The sequence below is a fragment of the Gossypium raimondii genome, chromosome 4, assembly GCF_025698545.1.
Source record: "Gossypium raimondii isolate GPD5lz chromosome 4, ASM2569854v1, whole genome shotgun sequence".
In the NCBI taxonomy this organism is placed as follows: domain Eukaryota; kingdom Viridiplantae; phylum Streptophyta; class Magnoliopsida; order Malvales; family Malvaceae; genus Gossypium; species Gossypium raimondii.
Genome location: NC_068568.1, coordinates 20,726,691 through 20,747,349, shown reverse-complemented (window position 1 = coordinate 20,747,349; position 20,659 = coordinate 20,726,691). Strand labels below are relative to the sequence as shown.

The 20,659-nt window shown below is 35.7% G+C and overlaps 1 protein-coding gene and 1 non-coding gene across 2 annotated transcripts; one reads left to right on the top strand and one right to left on the bottom strand.

The window, feature by feature from the left end:
• The first annotated feature begins 6,897 nt into the window (after window positions 1-6,897).
• On the top strand, window positions 6,898-9,530 carry LOC105766684 (purple acid phosphatase 22). The gene is made up of 5 exons (XM_012586251.2): window positions 6,898-7,257; window positions 7,358-7,649; window positions 8,261-8,829; window positions 8,921-9,009; window positions 9,126-9,530. The coding sequence occupies exons 1-5, from the start codon at window positions 6,898-6,900 to the stop codon at window positions 9,358-9,360; spliced, it is 1,545 nt and encodes a 514-aa protein (XP_012441705.1). The 3' UTR covers window positions 9,361-9,530.
• A 7,574-nt stretch (window positions 9,531-17,104) lies between these two features.
• Window positions 17,105-17,211, bottom strand: LOC128040886 (small nucleolar RNA R71). The gene has a single exon (XR_008195691.1). It is a non-coding gene; the product is annotated as a small nucleolar RNA R71 (small nucleolar RNA).
• Between the last annotated feature and the right edge of the window lie 3,448 nt (window positions 17,212-20,659).

Genomic DNA, 20,659 nt, shown 5'->3' with positions numbered 1-20,659 from the left:
TAATTTAATTCGGTAATCAAATTTTCAACACATTATGTACGAGGTTGTTGTACGCATAATGAAGATATGAATTTGGTTAGCATATGAATTCAAATAAATATATGGTTTACCGAAATTATATTATAATTAATGTAAATATAATTTTCGGTTTAAAATATTATTATATTTATTTAATTCCTAAAAACCCTAAAATAAAAGATATATAAGAATCCTGTTTTTCTTTGTTTTGGGTCTAGCAGCCGTCAAAAAAAAATCACTTTCAAAACTGTTTTGGGGATTTTTGATTTCTTCTGTTCGTAGTCAACTGGGTGAATTACGTAGAGGTCGGGGTCTCGATAGATTCGGCTTGGTTCGACTGTAGATCTGACTATACGTTGTTGAGACGTTGTTGTCTGCTCAGAATAAACATTCGGTAATTTCGAAACCTTTATCACCCCGATTCATTCCTCACACATGGATCCTTGGTTAGGATCGCCGGATTTTATTTTTTTCGTTGTGCCATAGGGGTACCGGCGATCCAACATCAACTCCATAGGACTTAAGTGGTATACCGGGTCGACGACTGACTGTCTCCGTAACTCGAAACGTTTCAAGAAATCGTGAATATACTTTTACATTCTTCGACCTCCCCATCCGATGATTTGCAACCATTGCATCCCTACATCTTCAACAAACACGTGTCCCGCCTCCATCTGGTTGACTTGTTGCTGACCCATTCTTGGCATCAAGGTAGCCAACCTGTAGAATGTAATTGAGAAAACAGATGAAATCGGAAGATGTTATGTTTTGAAGAACACAGCGTTGATCCCCTCTACCAAGTTTGTGGTCATTTGACCATAACGAAAACCCTCGTCAAAATTTTGAGCCCATTGCTGCGGCTCCATGGTACCCAACCACTGTCGTAAAGATGTGTTTGTTTGACCCTTCATGTCACTCTCAAGTCGAGTCATTCTTTGGCGAAAAATGTGTGGCTCTAGCTTGTGTGCTGTATATGTATTAAGAAAAGATAAGTTACAGTATTGCCCTAAAACATTAAAACTTATATTGAAAAGATAAGGTTATCCTTTACCCATTCTCACAATTTGTCGCCGCCAGTCTGCATTCTTATAATCTCGAAAGAAGTTAGCCGCGATGTGCCGGATGCAGTAAACGGATCTCCATGGCACACTGGAACTCCTAATGGCGACAATTAATCCATTCCCTCTATCAGAGATGATGAAATATTATCGTTGCTAATAATATACCTCTGCAGGTTGGTAAGGAAGAATTCCTACGATTCCATGTTCTCCTTATCTACGATGACAAATACTATCGGGAGCACGTTCTTGTTACTGTTTTGAGCAATCGTAATAAGTAGGATCTATGTATATTTTCCATATAATCAGGTCTCATCTACTTGCACAGACTGCTTGTAGTGTGAAAATGCACACACACATAGATTAAACGTCCAGAACATCCGGTGAAATTTTTTTTTCACGGTTGTAGTTGGTCATCCGGGCCGTAATAAAGTCGTGTTTGTAACTTAATGAAAGTCCTTGGTATGTACTCCCGCATAGCGGCTATCCATCCCTGTAGCTCATTATACGATGCATCGAAATCCTTGTACAATTGCTCAATTGCCATCTGTTTAGCTATTTACGCCTTTCGGTATGATACTCGATACTGGAATTGTGCCTGCATTTTGGTAATCAGTACCGAAACTTTAATGGTCGGTATGTCCTTCACCATTGGCATGATACATGTACAGATAGTTTTGGAATCAAGTTTTCGATGATCTTCTATCATACGTGTTGATGTACATGTGTGAGGCCCAACAAATTTTCGTATCTCCCACATCTGCGAATTTTGAATAAATGTAGCTCGTACTCGCCAATTGCAGCATTCCGCCGACTTCCAACACTCCCCAATATATAATGCTGGTTTAGACTGTAACACCCCTTACCCGTGTTCCTTGCAGGAACAGAGTATGAGGTATTAATAGAACTCAACACTTATAATTTTTTTTATAAAAATTTTGACAGCATTTCTGCTTATTTTTATATAAAACCCCTGCAAATTTTCAAAGACAATTTCAAACAACTTCAATATTTCCAACCAATTACAGTTATATGTTCAGACATAATTTATCCATTAATAAACACCAACATATTGAACCGAAAAATACTGAATATATACATATTTATACCACATTACATAAAGTCATCTATACATGCCATGTTTCCAAAGTATTAATTGCAAAATACCCAAAAAGTTGATGATAGTGTGGATGATTATCTGACGTCGTCCAAGTTCTGAGCTGATTGATGTCACTATAATCAGGGGAAAATACAAATGAGTAAGCATATAGCTTAGTAAGTAAACATATGACAAGTAAATAAATTTTTCACAAGATTACATAGTGACATAATTTTTATCACACATAAATTTCATTGTTTGCTCAATTTCCAGCAAGCTGTTTTTCTGCATCACAGTCGCCAATTTATTTTTATCTAGAAATACAGGGCTCAAAATTAAGTTTTGTAAATTTTACCCAAAACTAGACTCATATACCTTTTCACCATAAAATTTTCAAAATTTTTGGTTTGGCCAATTAGTACAGTTTATTCTCTAAAGATTCCCCTGTTTCACTGCTTGACAATTCTGATCTCTCCTTACTAAAATTTACTTAACTCACTGTACAGAATTGAAAAAATGTTCTTGTTTGTTTATATTAAAAATATACTCATTAAGGAATCCAAACATATAAATTTTAGGCCATAATTTTTTTTTTTACAATTTATGGTGATTTTCCAAAGTTGGAATAGGGATTTCAAATCAATTCAACCCTGTCTCAATAAAATTCAAATATTCCCAAATATACAACTCTTTTCTTGCTCTATTTCTTTCATATGAAAATAAACTCATCCAGATTCAATTTCATATATTATTCAACCTCTAATTCATTTTCCACTATTTATGGTGATTTTCAAAGTTTCCCAACTGTTATTATTCAAAACAGTTTTGTATTTAAATTGTTCTTTTGTATTTTTGATATTTCCTCCCATCTTACATATGGATTGATTAAGTATCAAAACCCAATATTCCTCCCATAAAATTGTCCACCATATATAAATATTCACCTTTCCAATTTCCTTGTTGAACACTCGGAATGTTATCCGTTATCGGTGGATTCAGCACTTAGCAACCACCAATGAGTCGGGGAATCAGCACTTAGCAACCCCTTTCACATTTATGATACGGTGGGATCAACACTTAGCAACCACCAATGATTCGGGGAATCAGCACTTAGCAACCCCTCGGGAGAATCAGCACTTAGCAACCCTTCGGGGGAATCAGCACTTAGCAACCCCCTTCACATTTAAGATATGGTGGAATCAGCACTTAGCAACCACCAATGAGTTGGGGAATCAACACTTAGCAACCCCTTTCACATTTAAGATACGGTGGAATCAGCACTTAGCAACCACCAATGAATCGGGGAATTAGCACTTAGCAACCCCTTGGGGGAATCAGCACTTAGCAACCCCCTTTATATTCAATGTAATCCGGCCTATTCCGAGTGTTCAACCGGAAACCGTGTTTTTCAACACTTTAGCACCTTTCCCAACTTAACCACACTTTTAGAATCTTTGCCAAATATTTATTCTATGTTCAAATAAATCTCAAAATATATCAAATAATATAAAAAATATGCATTATTTCACATGTTTACTTACCTCGGTGCAAAAATATCGTAATTTTGCAATTTACTCCACTATCTTCTCTTTTCCCCGTTTGAGGTAGTCTTCTCGTCTTTCTTGATCTATAATAGCAAATTTAACTCATTTAATGTTCAAATTTAATAAAATAGTCCTCCACCCAACTTTTTGAAAAATTACAATTTTGCCCCCAAACTTTTGAATATTTACACTTTTGTTCCTAAGCTCGGAAATTAAATTTCATCTCTTATTCTTATGTTTTACAACATTCTGAACACTTTTCCCTTCTATGGAAACATCAAATTCTCACTCTAACACATACTTTTGAACCTTAACTATTTTTACCGATTATGTCAATTTACCCGTTTTCGCTTAAAATCGCTTAGCAAAAGTTGTTTAACATAATTTCTAGCTTCATATTATACCATAAAACAGCAAAATAAACACTTTTCACCTATGGATATTTTTCCAAATATAAACCCTAGGTAAAATTATTGCTAGAATAAGCTAAATTAAGCTACCGAGACTCCAAAAACGTAAAGAACATTAAAAACGGGGCTTGAAATCACTTACTATTGAGCTTGGAAGCTTAAAAACCCTAACTATGGCTTCCCCCTTGCTGATTTCGTTCACCATGGAGAAGATGAGCACATTTTGCCATCTTTTTCCCTTTTTAATTCTTTTTATTACTAAATGACTAAAATGCCCCCATTTAAAAAAAATCTATTTCACCCATTTCTTATGTCTATTTTTGTCCATCAATTAACTAATGGTCTAATTACCATATAAGGACCACCAATTTATAATTTCATAACAATTAGACACTTCTAACATGTAGAACTCAACTTTTGCACTTTTTACTATTTAGTTCTTTTGACTAAATTGAGTGCCCAAACGTCGAAATTTTCGAACGAAATTTTTAAAATTTTTTTTCGTGAAATTGTAGATCATAAAAATATAATAATAATAATTTCTCTCGTCGGATTTGTGGTCCCGAAACCACTGTTCCGACTAGGCCCAGAATCGGGCTGTTACATAGACACTGCAACTTTGTAGTCCACTGATATATTCATGCTATACCGCTTAATAGCAAATATGCACTTTTCCTTACTTTTGAATATCTAGCCTACGAACAACTCCTCAAGATTGGAATTTACGGCCAGCCGATGAGCAGGTAGTATTTCAGGGTACTCTGGGAACTCAGCTACGTGCGTCGCGTTGGGGTCTATGAGTGACATGTGTGGCCTAGGATTATTGTGTATCACAATACGTCGAATTTGGTTCCTGACTGAAGATGCGTTAATGTTTCCATTGTCATTCACGTCTTCGTCGTCAATATTATCGGAGACCTCGTCCACATTGGGATCACTATCACTATCGACCTTTTGATCATAAGGATCACTACTATCGTATCCATCATCACCAACCACATCAATATTGGGTGCAACATTAAGATCGATATCTATCTCGCGTATAGTCGATTTACTATCAACATACAATATTGGAGCCACCATACATGATTCTTGAGCTTCATGTTCTTCACCATATACAATAAGATCTTCAGTTGGCTCCACACTAGCTAACTTAACAAATAAGTGAATCGGTGCATTTTGGTCACTCCGATTCCCACAATAAAGAGCGATCATTGTCTCCACGTCTTCATCGTTTACAAGTTCCATTTCGGTGAATTTGATGGGATCTGTCGAAACTGGAAACTTGTAGAAAAGTTTCGAGATCCTTCTCCCACAACGTCTAACAATTTTTGCGCTAATCATTTCCTTCATATCATCGAACGAGACATTTCTATTGAATCTCATTGCTATTTGTTGCCGACATTCAAATATACATCCAACGGTTGTTGTCAAAATGATTCCATCGGAATAAACAGATACAAAAAACTGATTATCCATTTTCAATACTCAATCTATTAAAAGATAAACAAAAATTCTCAAAACAATTTCGAACAGCATAAAAATACTTAAATAAAAAATTTAATGAATGAAAAGAGACAATTTCTAACAATATCAAATTTATTGCCATTTCTACCAATATATATGACAAAAATATTTTCAGATTTATCTATTTTTTCCTGTTGTTATCACTAACTAACAATTACTTTATAATAGTTACTAACATAAAAATTTTCAAATATATTAAAAAATTTAAAACATAACATTTACAATAAACATGCCATTAATCTAAATACAAAACTTATTAACAAATCACAATAAACAAAATAACTTTAAAACAAAACATAAAAATAACACTAAACAAACTATATAATACTAACAAAATAATTTTTTCTTATCATAATCTATTACATTTGAAAATAACAATAAAAATAATAATACATTTTCTTTCTTTCTTCTCTTCTCCCTCTCTTGCTCTACTATTTTTTTTAAACTGATACTTTAAAATGAGCCAGATGGGGGAGTGTGGGGAGGGGGGAAATGCTAGGTGTGCCGCCTATTAGATAGATACCACCAGTGCCGCCTATTAGATAGGGGTCACTGGTGTCGCCTATCAGATAGGCACCATATCCCCATACCCCTTCCGTAATTTTGTACGCCGTATACACTAGAATGGAAAAGTGGTGCCACCTATCACTTTGGCACCACTACTAAAATATTATTATTTTTAAACTAAATTCTATCAGAATCCAGGATGGTGCCGCCTATGTACTACACTCCACTCTTTTGAATGTACTATTTTGGTACATAAATTTTGAAACATACCATTTACGTATTTTTTAAAATATTATATAAGTAAAAACCCATTGAAGGCATATTCTTTTATGGAGGGTATTTTGCAAAGCATATTCCTATATATCCTGCAATTACAATTGTAAACCTGATTAAGCTTTAATTGAAGTTCCAAGATTCTTTAAGCTCTGAAAACTGAAAGGTTGTCAGAAGCCAGCCAGCTGTTAGTCTTTAATATTTGTAACGTCATAAGCAGATTTAATTTCAACCATGTTCTATAGATTTATATATTCGCATATATGGCTAAGTTTGAGGAGACAAAATGTCAATATTCTAACGAGGAGAACCTAGTCCTGTTGCTTAGATGATTGGGAGGGTTTTGTCAACAATCAGTACCTTAATTGCTTTATTGTAAAGAAAACATAAATTAATTAGAACTTTAGTTATTTATGTATTTATGGGATGCTGAGTTTTTTTTTCTTTCCCATTTTTTTAAAATGTCGTCATTGCTGCAAGCATATCCAAAAGGATTCCAAGTGACTTCCTTGACGCCATTGCAACCTAATTTTTTACATATTTTCAAGATTCAACCTAGAGCTCCAAGGACCCCTTCTTCTTATTATAAACCTCCATGCCTCTTCATGTCTTTCCCAACTTCATCCAATCACAAACAGCTAAAAATGGAGAACCCAATATGGAAAAACCCTCATTTCTTCCCTCTCCTTTTAACATGCACCTTCTTCTTATTTCCTTTACAACCCTCACTTTCAGCCGGTTTACAAGATGATTACATCCGACAGCCGCCCCGAAAAGTCGTCGTCGCTCCCCACCTCCGATCCAAATCCGACCCTCAGCAGGTCAACATCTGGAACCAGTGTTTTCTTATCCACTTTGCTTTCGAAAAACTAACTGTTTTTTTTTTTTTTTTACTTCATTTTTTGTCGCCAACTATTGTAGGTACATGCTTCTCTTGCAGGCAAAGAATACATGAGAATCAGTTGGGTTACAGATGAGAAAGACGTGGCGTCGAAGGTCGAATATGGGAAGGTCTCAGGGAAATATGAGGCAATGGCTGTAGGAAACCATACCTCATATCATTACTTCTTTTACAGTTCCGGGAAGATACATCATGTTAAAATTGGACCCTTGGAGCCAGCAACCACTTATTACTATAGGTGTGGTGGTCATGGCCCTGAATTTTCATTCAAGACACCTCCACAAACTTTTCCCATTGAATTTGTTGTGGTTGGTAAGTTCCTATACGCTTAACAATCCGGCCATTACATGTTAAAATGAATGAATCCTCAAATTCTTGACTAATTTCAGCAAAAGCAAAGGCCCGGCCCCAACACGGTTTAACCAAAAGTGCACACTTTGTACGTTAGTTACTTGGCTAGTAAGGCTTAGCCTAGCAAGTTTAGGGTTTAGCTTACATTGCTTGGGAACCCATCTTATATATTGGTTGCAATGATGTTAAAATCAGATCGGTAATTGAATAACCAATATGATCTGATTGCTTAGCTAATTTATATGTATGCCTTATCTTAAACATAAGTCAGCCTTTTTTGTTTTTTTCTTCCTTAAAAGTAAGAAATGTTGTATATGAAGACAAATTATATGCTTTGAATTATCCATGTCCTTATATAGGATTGTTGTGTTTACGCCATGATTCACTAAAACCTATTTAGTTTGTTTTACTTTTAATGTTTTCCACAAAGGTTTAATAATATTAATTTAATATACCCATCAAACTTCTAACCATTGAAGAACAGATGATTCCTTGCATGTTTGTTTTATCACAAAAACAAAAATTATTATATGATGAAAATTAACATTTAATTAATTAAACTTGTTTTACAGGTGATCTTGGACAAACAGAATGGACTGCCTCAACTCTATCGCATGTCGACAGCAAGGACTATGATGTGTTCTTATTACCAGGTGACCTATCTTATGCGGACACACAACAACCACTATGGGACTCATTTGGCCGTCTGGTGGAGCCCTACGCTAGCCGCCGCCCATGGATGGTGACGGAAGGGAACCATGAGATTGAAACTTTCCCAATAATTTATCCTCATGGTTTCAAAGCCTACAATGCCCGTTGGCTAATGCCATACCAAGAAAGTGGGTCGACCTCAAATCTCTATTATTCCTTCGATGCTGCCGGTTCCCATATCATAATGTTAGGCTCTTACACGGATTTTGACGAGGATTCAGCTCAATACAAGTGGCTTGAATCTGATTTGCGTAAGGTTGATAGGAAAAAGACGCCATGGGTTATTGCGCTATTGCATGCACCATGGTATAACACTAATTTGGCTCATAAAGGAGAAGGGGAAAGCATGAGAAAAGCTATGGAAGATTTGTTGTATAGGGCACGAGTTGATGTGGTTTTTGCAGGCCATGTTCATGCATATGAACGATTTGTAAGTCACTCATTAATTAAAAATGTTGGGTTTTTCTTTTTATTTTATTTTGACAGCTAAATACATTTGATTTGTGTTATATTTGTTGCAGACTAGGATTTATAACAACAAAGCTGATCCATGTGGGCCTGTATATATAACCATTGGTGACGGAGGAAACCGAGAAGGACTTGCATTAATGTAAGTAAAATCTAGGCCCAATGCATATTGAAGAACTAGCACTTGGCCCATAATTACCAACCTTAAAATGGGCACCATACATGAAGGTCCTGATTTAATAATTCAATGATGTGCAGGTTTGAGAATCCAACACCAGAAGTTTCGGTTTATAGGGAACCAAGCTTTGGGCATGGTCGGCTAAGGGTGGTAGACGAAAGTCGAGCACATTGGTCGTGGCATCGCAACAATGATTCTGATCCATTCGTGGCCGATGAGGTTTGGCTACAAAGTTTAACCACAACCAAATCATGTTGGCACAATACCGCAAATACAGATGGCTCAAAGTCAAAGGTTAACAAAGTCGAACTATAAAAATACATATGAAAATGTCTTTTAATTTCTCAAAATGCTACAATTTAGTTATTTTTCGTTTCTTTTGTAAGGTAACAAAATGTATTCAATTATCATGTTTTGTACTTCCAGTAGTGGGCTGTTTTGTGATGGCTAAAATAACGAGTAAAGTGACTTATAATTTTCCTCCATTCCTTTTTTAAGATAAGTTTATTATACCCAATTAAAATTTTGAAAACTTATATAATAATATATATGTTTTATAGCAAAGTTTAGAGAAAAAGATAACTTAGGTGGCAAACTTCATTATTTGAGAAATAGCATCTCGAAAGATTGACACCTTATTAATTTCAATTTATGAAAATAATATTTAAAACAATGATTTTATCTGAATATACATCATGTCTTTAAATATATAGACATATTCATATAGGATCTTGAGAAGAAATAAAGAGCAAATTTGACAACTTGAAATCTGATGTTAATTTGAAATTGGATTTTGAATCTAGGTGAGAGTGCTAAAGAAGAGGTGGTGAGAGCACTAGTGAAGATGTTATGGCGTAAAAATGTTTATGTTAATTTTTGTTTCTGTTTGTTTTTAATGACTGTTGGTGTTGCGCACCGTTTTAGCCGGTAGACTTCTAAGTGAAACGATTCAGATTGTTCATGTTTTAGAATAGCTAGAAACGCTGCGTTTTGGGACGGTACGGTTTAAGGGAAGATTACAACTGTCACTAACAACTTGTGACAACCAACCCTTGGTCGTTATGCACTCATATTTGTAGTGGGAAGGGTGTACTGGGTCAATTATGAAAAGAATTGTGGAATTTCTTCTCTTCTTCCTCTCAAATTTTTGCTTCTCTCTCCTCTCATCTCTATCAAATCTTTCACTCACAAAATAACACGTATCAAAGGTAATAGAGCCTCATGATCTCCTTGGTCTGGGAAAAGGTAACCACACGAATGCAGAAGGAAATGAGCCAGTTGTAGTAGGACACTAGGTTGGACAACTATTTTAAGGAGCTCAAGAATGAAGTCAAGGGAGAGATTAAAACTGAGTTGTAAGCTCTTTTTGAAGAATATCTAGGTTAACCACATTCAGTGACGAGCAGTGGGTCCTTACAGGACAAAGGGATTGTGGGTACTTACAGTGAAGTCACTGCAAGCTATTTTTGAATTGTCTGTCTTGGGATGCTTATGCTTGAGGATTGCGGGAATGATTTGGCTCCACATCTTTCCTAGATCCAATGTCAGAGTTGGTATCTTTGAAACACCAAGGGACTGTGGATCAGTACCACGACCAATTTGTAAGCCTACTAAGGGTGAGTTTGGATGGGCGGTGCGTTTACCTGCGATTAGTGTAAAAACAACGGTGGCGGTGAGATTAGATACTGTAGCGGTACTGTAGCGTGAGACAAAAAGTAAGCTAAACGCATCGCATCACACCCAATCGCCCATCCAAACCCACCCTAAATCAACTTCACCTACCTGAAAGTTATGCACTGAGCATATTTACTATTAATCTAAAGGTTGAAATAGGCCAATATTTGCATCTCTTTAAACCTAAGACTCTAGCTGACGGGTTGTTGTTGGCTAGACAAGTGGAGGGAATTTTAATCCACAATCATAAGAGGTTTGCTCCAATAGGAATAAGAGGATCTCCTAGACTGCCATTGTTATTTCCTGCTACTCGAGCCCTTATACTTCTCAATTCCCCTACATCTTCTAGTTATCCCTTTACTGCTGCTAGTGTTCAGAAAGGAACTGCTAAGGCTCTCACACAGTTAGACATGGAGGACAAAATGAAGAAAGGGCTATGCTTTTGGTGTGCAACTAAGTACACACTTGAACATAAATGTATGAAGGCACAGTTGCACCAACTTCTATTGGATCCTCAAGATGATGTAGATGGGGAAGCCACAAGTCCACAATATGAGAAATTTGTGGATTGTCAAGAATAGTTGGATAATACTAAGCCTGAAGGATAGTAGTCCCTAGTTCCAGTACTTTCTTTGCATGTGTTACAAGGTTCCTAGGGAAACAACACCATGAGGGTTGATGCTATTATTGGTACTACTACTGTCATCATCTTAGTTGATTTAGGAAGTACCCACAATTTTGTGGATACCAAACTGGTCAAGAAACTTAGTCTTCCAGTTGAGCATACAACCAAGTTGAGATTGAGGGTTACTGTTGCTAAATGAGGTATTTTACACACTCAAGGACACTGCAAGGTAGTACACTGGAGATTTTGAGACAGTCGTGCCAGCACCAACTTCATGCTCTTACTTTTAAAAGCGTGTGGTCTCTTCCTAAGGGTTCAATGACTTTTATCTTTGGGATATATTATTTAGACTTCTCCACTCTCACTATACAATTCACTCACCAAGGCCAACAATGTACATTATAAGGGATCTCACCAGGATCTATCTAAATTATGTTTCAAACTCAATCAAGCAAGTTATTTTCCTTCCTTAGTAATGGGCCTTGTACTTTGCTTTTAACTACTGGTGCTCAAACTTCTTTGTTCACTACTTCCAGTACCTCGAATGCAGGCTTGCACAAAATATTGGATAATTTTTGTGATGTTTTCCAAGTACCTCAGGGACTACCTCCTCCTAGGATGTGTGACCACCACGTTCTTTTCAAAGATGAAACTGTTGTGGTCAAGGTCAAGCCCAAAAAGTATCCCACACTCTAAAAGAATTAAATGGAGAGAATGATTCAAGAGATGCTTCAGGCTGGAAAAATTAGAAACAACTGTAGCTCATTTGCTTCACCAATTTTCATGGTGAAAAAGAAGGATGGGAGTTGGCATTTATGTGTAGAATACAAGAACTTAAACCAAATTACTATAAAAGATAAATTGCATATTCCTGTGATTGAAGAGTTGCTCGATGAGCTCGGTTAGGCAACCTTTTTCTCTAAGCTGGATCCCAAATTTGGATATCACCATATATGAATGGAGGACATACATAAAACTGCATTAAGACACATGAGGTCCATTACGAGTTTATGGTCATGCCATTTGGCCTCACAAATGCACCATTAAGTTTTCAATCTCTGATGAATGTGGTCTTCAAAACACTTCTGAGGAAATTGGTGCTTGTTCCTTTTTATGATATCCTTATGTATTCAATGGTCTGGTTGGCTCATTTGGCCCATTTAAGGGAGGTTATTCAGTTACTTCGAGAGCATCAGTTGTTTGGCAAAAAGAGCAAATGTACTTTTGGTACTATTGAGATAGTATACCTTGGGCACATCATTTTTAAAGGCTCAATATCTATGGATGCTACCAAGGTGGACAGTGTGTTGAACTAGCCAAAACCAACCCTAGTGAAGGAATTGCAAGGTTTTTTTTTGGTCTATCTAGCTATTATAAACAGTTCATTCGACACTATGGGGCAATGTCTAAGCTACTGACTACACTACTAAATAAAGAAGTCAAATAGGAGTGGACCAAAACTACCAGCGATGCTTTTTTATAGGTCAAACATGCCATATGCACAACACTTATTCTTACACTGCCTGATTTCAACTCATAATTTTGCCTTGACACTGATGCAGTGGTCATGGCACTGGAGTTGTGCTACAACAACATAGGAAGCCAATTGCCTTCTTTAGCAAGGCTTTAAGATAAAGCATCGACACTCTCCATTTATGATAAGGAGATGATTTTTGTCCTGTTAGCAGTTAAAAAATGGCGCTATTACTTGGTTGGTAAAAAAATTCAGATTAGAACCGATCATCAAAGTCTAAGGTTCTTGTCTAACAAGTAAGCTATTACTCCCTAAAACTTGTTTCGTGTAAAATAACTAATGCAATTGTGCAAGTGTACATGTTATACAAGTAATAAAGTGATAAGTAAGTATCGTCTCCATAGGGATAAAAAATTGGTAAGAAATTGAGTACGTTATTATAATACTATTAATTATACCAAAATATCAGGAAATAATCTCAGAGTGAATAAGAAACTAGAATAATGGATTACTGAAATTAAATGATAAAGTAAAAAGAATTGATATGGAAAATAAAATGATGTGGCAATTCACATAGAATATCAAGAGTATTTCTATTGTTGAATAAATAGGGTTGGAATTATTCAGGAGAAATGTTCATATCAAGATAATACCATAGGAAAATATTGTCTAATCTACGGCCAAGAGATTCAATACTGTGACCTGCCTCTTTTGGTAGCTAGATCTTAAGCTAAAAATCTAAGTTCATGTACGTCTACAGAACTTTACATGAACTTGGGATTGATAACTGCAATGAACATCCTCTCTGTACAACTTGCAACATCTATGTCTAGAGTGCTACGAATATTCTGTCGAGTATTCACTTGCATCAAATGATTCAAGATCCAGTATTATTAACCTTTTCAAAATTAAAAACACCTAAGAACACAACATACATGGAACTATGTCTAGAGCTTGTATGCATGTATTTAAAATAAGCATGAATAGAATGTAATAGTGATATAGACAATCTCAAATCCTAGGCATTAAAGATGATAAAAATTCACCCAAACAACTTTAACCCAGAAAATATTTAGTTCATGGGTGGAAAAGTAAAATCAAAATAGAATCATTCATTAACATTTCTCAATTAATTTTGAATCGTAGAAAATTCAGTCTAGAAAAATAAAGGCAGAACTGTAGGAAGTTAATTCCACACTCCAGCTTCTCTTTTATCTTCCGATTGTACGTGAATCCAGGATAGATTTTTCTTCCCCTTCCTCATGCCTGTATTCTGCTATCTTTGAAGCTACTACCCTTTCTTTCTCTAGAATTCTTCAATGGAATTCTTCTTTTCGCACAGAGAAAGAGAGAGAATTATTGTCACTAGTCTCTTTCTCACGCTAATTCTCCTCTCATTTTTTTCTTCCTCTCTCTCCTTTTATTGGGTAGATCCATCCCACTTCAGCACACATTTTCATTCCTTTTTTTTGGTTGGTTTTTGTGGTACATGTCCAGCTGATTGAGAGTGATGTGGATAGAGTGCTAAGTCATCTTCCCGGAATTGCCATGGCAATTTTGTTGGCAATGAGTCTTACCAATTGCCATGACAATGTTTCACTTCCCTTATTTTCTTTCTGCATCCTCTTCATTCTCTTTTTCAACCTGCACATGTGTTCCCACAGAACCACACCTTTCCTCCTCAAGTGATAAAAGTAACAAAACATGGCCAATGTAGCTGGAAACACGAAAATTTATGTGTTTTTACTTGCCCTTTTTTAACTTAAAATCATGTTATTTCGGTTAAATTCTTGTCAAAAAATAATTAAATATTATAAAATAATTAAATTATGTTAAAAATATGAACATGATGAATTTTAGTTAATTTTATAGTTAATTTTGATTAATTTTGACTATTTTCGACAGATTCACACAGAGGGCGAAAATTGACTCGGCAGATAAAGCTCGAAGAATAAAACCAAGAAGCAATTTGAAGCATCGAGGAAAATTTATTTCAAGCCTAAGATGGTCCAAAAATGTGTGTTAATTCATAATATAATTAATTTTAATTTATTTCCAATTTAATTTGGGCTAAATAAATTATTATTAATTAATTATGGAAAAAAAGGGTCCAGTTGAACCGCATTGGTTGAACAGAATCTAGTGAACCGAACTAACCACCAATTGGGCTGCCCAGAACCGTCCATATGCTGACCCAAATCAGCATTTTAGCTGACTAAAGCTTGCAAAGAATCCCTTGAAGAACTTTCAACCTTGCATTCAAACTCCTCCAAAAAATGTGGCTTTATGGATTTGCCCCAAGCTATTTTTAGCAAAGTTGAATCTCTCAACTTTGCCATGTGTGTGGTCAGCCAAGGGGGGTCTCTTTGGCTGATGGAATTTGCTCTTTTTAGCAGCCACAATCAGCTATAAAAGCCACCTCTTGCTGATCATTCAACTCATCCCTCATCCCTCACACTCTCATTCTCTCTTCCCCTCTCTCACTTTCTCTCAACTTTTCATTCCCATTTTCCCCTTTGTTCAAGTGCCAATTTCTTCTCTTGGGAAAGAGGTCTTTATCAGCAATTTTTGAGCAGGAATTAAAGTGTTCATAAGCCACCTTGATAGCTGAGGACAACAGAGAATGAAGAACAGAGAAATCAGTCAAGCCATGGAGAAACACCGGATTTGCTTCTTGTTCCCTATCTCTTTAAATTTCGTTGTTGTTTTGACAAACATGTTTATGAATATTTATGCTATTGAAATGATTATTTTAATCAATCTAGCTTGAATTTAATCCGTGTTGGGTTGATTATATTTTGCCTACTTGAATTATTGAAATTGTGTTTGTGCTATTATAGGCCTCGGTAAGATGTTTGATTAAGTAAAATCAGGCCTAAGTTATTCTTGCAATATTAATTGTTAGATAACTAATGAATTAATTATTAAATCGTATTGAAATTGTAATTAGTTGACACAATACTTAATCAGTGCATGTTTATTCTTCTAAGGTAGCTAAAGTTAATTTAGCATTGTATTTGGCGATACATATGCTTGCATAACTTGCAAGATTATTGTGATTAAACTGTTTTAAGGTAGAAATACTCTGTTACCTCACATAGTCTTTTATGTGCTTATTAAATCGAGTTAATTGTTTGAATTGGCATAGGGATATGTTCAAGAGATTGATTAATTTAATAAGTATGTATGAGCAGTAGTTAACAAATTACCGAGTTGCTGTGAATTTGTTCGTAGCAGTTTAAACATAAGTTTAATAATCCTAAGTTAAAGGAATGTAATTAATCCAACAAAATTATATTATCTTGATTAAACCTTATCTGAAATCATGCATTAGAACCTTTTTATTTTTAATTTTTTCTTTACTTAGTTTTTAACCCTTAGTTTTTAATAATCTTTAAACCAAAATATTTTCCATCACCAAAGTGTTTTCACAGTAATTTCATAAATATTATTTTTTATAATCTCTGTGGGTACGATAACTCGACATTTACTTGTTACTTTATTACTTGTTGCGATTGTGTACACTTGCACATTTTCGTCGTTCCAGTAGCACAATCCAAAGTGTACACTTGCGATTGTGTACACTTGCACATTTTTATCGTTCCAAGTTCTTGGCGCCGTTGTCGGGGACTGTTTTAAAAAAAGCCATTATTTGTGAATCTGCTTTTACATTTTGGTTTATTTATTTTCCTGTTTAAATGTTTACTTACTTAATCTTTCTGTGATTATTTCAAGTGTTTATGAGTATTGACCAGATTATCGACTTACTCCTTGTGGACCCTGAAATAGAACGAACCTTTCGACAGCGAAGAAGACAAGCGAACCAGAGAAGGACCGAAGAGATAAACTTTGAGAATATGAATCAAGGAAACGGAGCAAACCTTACTCAGAATCCTATCCTTATTGCTGATGATAGTGATGGAGCTTTACGACAGTATGTCGTGCTAGTATTTAACGATCTTAATCCAGGTATTAGGAGACCCAAAATCGAGGCACAACAATTTGAGCTGAAGCCAGTCATGTTCGAAATGCTTCAGACTGTGGGCCAATTCAGTGGAATACCTACTGAAGATCCTCATATTCACTTAAGACTATTTATGGAAGTGAGCGATTCTTTCAAGTTAGCCGGAGTACCCGAAGATTCATTATGACTGAAGCTGTTCCCATATTTGCTAAGGGACAGAGCTTGTGCCAGGTTGAACTCATTGCCACCGAACTCCATTTCTACATAACAAGAGTTAGCCGAGAGATTCCTCATGAAGTATTTCCTGCCGAGCAAGAATGCCAAGTTGAGGAATGAGATCACTAGCTTCCAACAAATGGATGATTAGTCCCTATATGAGGCATGGGAAATGTACAAAGAGTTATTACGAAAGTGCCCTCATCATGGAATCCCACATTGCATTCAACTTGAGACATTCTGTAATAGTCTCAACGCTCACACGAGGATCGTAGTGGACGCCTCTGCTAATGATGCTCTCCTTTCTAAGTATTATAATGAGGTTTACGAAATTATTGAGAGGATTGTCAGCAACAATTATCAATGGCTAACCAATCGAGCAATGTTAGGAAGACGAGTCGTTGGAATACATGAAGTGGACGCTCTTACTTCGCTCGCATCTCAGGTATCTTCAATATCCTTAATGCTTAAGAATCTTACCACTAATGGGACTAACAGTTTTGCAGCCCAACCACCTAACCAATTTGAGAATATAGCCTGTGTGTATTGTGGGGAAGGACATTTGTTTGAAAAATGTCCATCAAACCCCGAATCCGTATATTACATAGGTAACCAAAACCAAAACCGAGGGAGGCAAGGACTGCGATCCAACTTTTATAACTCATCGTGGCGAAATCACCCGAATTTTTCTTGGAGTAACCAAGGGGCTGGAACCAGTAACACTTACGCCCAACCTAGACCAACTCAGCCGCCTAGTTTCCCCAAACAAGTTCAGAAACCAACCCAAGCGGAACAATCCAATAGCATAGAGAATCTATTGAAGGTATACATGGCGAAAAACGACGCCACTCTATGGAATTTGGAGAATGAAGTTGGCCAGCTTGCTACTAAACTCAGGAACCGACCACAAGGTGCTCTACCTAGTGATACTGAGAATCCGAGAAATCTAGGGAAGGAACATTGTAAAATGTTGACATTGAGGAGTAGAAAGATAGTAGAGCCCAACACTGTCAAAGTTGAAAAGGAGCCAACTGACGCTCAAGATTCAGAAGAAGTTCAACCAAGTGTTGAAATTCCAGTTTCACCAGAACCAGAATCCGTAAAACCTGACAAAGTAACCTCAGGACCAGCTAATTCTGATCAACTAATAATATCGTTAGATGCAGAATTGCCGCCAAAGACGAATTAACCAGAATCAGTCCTAGTAATGAAACCACCACCCTACCCTCAAATACTTCGGAAACAGAAGCAGGAGATTCAATTCAAGAAGTGCCTTGACGTACTCAAGCAACTTCACATCAACATCCCGTTGGTTGAAGCATTTGAGCAAATTCCAAACTACGTCAAGTTCATAAAAGATATATTGTCAAAGAAACAAAGACTTGGAGAACTTGAGACGGTAGCTCTGATGAAGGAATGCAGTGCATATCTTTAAGACAAACTACCCCAAAAATTGAAGGATCCTGGATGTTTTACCATACCGTGTAACATTGGAGCAACATATTGTGGTAAGGCATTATGTGACTTAGGTGCAAGTATCAACTTGATGCCTAAGTCAATATTTAGGAAGTTGGGGATAGGAGAAGTTAGACCAACTACAGTTACGCTTCAACTAGTAGATCGATCCTTAGCACATCCAGAAGGAAAAATCGAGGACATATTGGTACGTGTAGATAAGTTTATCTTTCCTGGTGACTTTGTAATTCTAGATTTTGAAGCAGACAAAGAAGTACCAATCATCCTAGGAAAGTCGTTTCTAGCAACTGGAAGGGCCCTTATTGATGTGCAGAAGGGCGAGCTCACTATGCATGTTCAGGATGATCAGGTAACATTTAACGTCTTTAAGCCTATGCGATTTCCTGACAAAATGGATGCTTGCTCTGCAGTGTCCGATTTAGAGGATTTAATAATGGAGAAGGAACTTCACTGTGTTGAGGACCCACTGGAAAGAATTTTGACATCGGATCCTCCAAATGATGAAGAGGAGGATCAATACTTAGCTTTGCTAGAAGCTAATCAAAGGAGATTTAATCCACAATCCCGTTTTGAATCTTTGGAGTTAGAAAATAGGAACTATTCCCAACCAAAAGCGTCGATCGAGGAGCCACCTAAATTAGAACTCAATGTATTACCTTCTCATTTAAAATATGTTTATTTAGGTAACGCTTCTACTCTGCCTGTGATTGTTTCAGCAGAATTGACCACTAAGCAAGAAGAGAAACTTATCTTAGTCCTGAAACAATTTAAGAAGGCCATCAGAGGGACCATAGCCAATATTTGCGGCATTAGTCCATTTACATGCATCCACAAGATTATCCTGGAAGATGGCAAAAAAAAAACGATCGATGGACAACGGAGACTGAACCCCATCATGAAAGATGTAGTAAAAAAAGAGATCATCAAGTGGTTAGATGCGGGTATCATCTATCCCATCTCAGACAGTTCATGGGTAAGCCCTGTAACACCCCTAACCCGTATCCGTCACCGGATTAGGGTTACGAGGCACTACCAAAACATTGCACAATTGAATACAAATAAATACAAAATCATAATTCACAAAGCGATTTAAAAAAATACATATTCATCACTTATTTTAAATATCTTGTATATAAACAATAAGTCAAATTCTATACTTGTTGAATTCAAAATAACACAATTACATCTATTAAATTTTAAACTTACAAATAACATTATGATAATGCATATGTATATAAACCATAATCATCACTACGCAAATGCACAAAATGTTCGAACTCATTTAATATTATAAGTATAAATATAAATCACATTATATCAAATTTTCATTTCGTACTTATAAATGCTAAATTAATGAACTTATTCAAATTTAAACAAGCTTAAAACAACCAAAATCAATTTATCCGGTATGATCGAATGTAAATATTTTCATATGTATAATCGACATATATTAAACCTATATCTTCATACTTGTGAACTCCAAGTATATATGTCTATATCGATTTAGCATATCTTATATACATAAATATATATATACTAAAATTGCATATACTCATAAGTAATTAATTATACATATATTATTTATAAAAGTTTTCATTTCATCACCCTATAAAATGCATTTCATACCTCAATTTAAACATATATACTTTCATATAGAATTCTAATTCACAAATTTAATTCTTCATTAGCATTCAAAACCAAATTCAACTCTAAAACAATGCACACTTCCACCTATTAACATGATATATAATTATTAAGCTCAAACCTAGTTCGAATAAACCATACACACATTATTTATTTACCTTACATATTTCTTATAATGTCAAACCAAACCAAAATGTGCATAAATTATCATTCAAACCAAAACCGATTATAAAAAAATAATTAAGCCACATACGCATGGCTTTAATACATATTTACTCTCAAAAGAAACAATTTCACACTAGTCTATACATGCCATAGTCTCAAAGAAAAATTTCAGCTTAAAATACCTTAATTATCCGATAGTGTGATAAACTTTACTGACGATCCCGAGCTCGTAACCACCTCAAAATCTATAAGACAAATTAAACAAACACAAACACATACAGTAAGCATTTAAAAGCTTAGTAAGTCAATAGCATAGATAAAATTTAACTAATAAAAATAAAAGAGTAATTAACTTATTTTTAAAGATAAAATATGT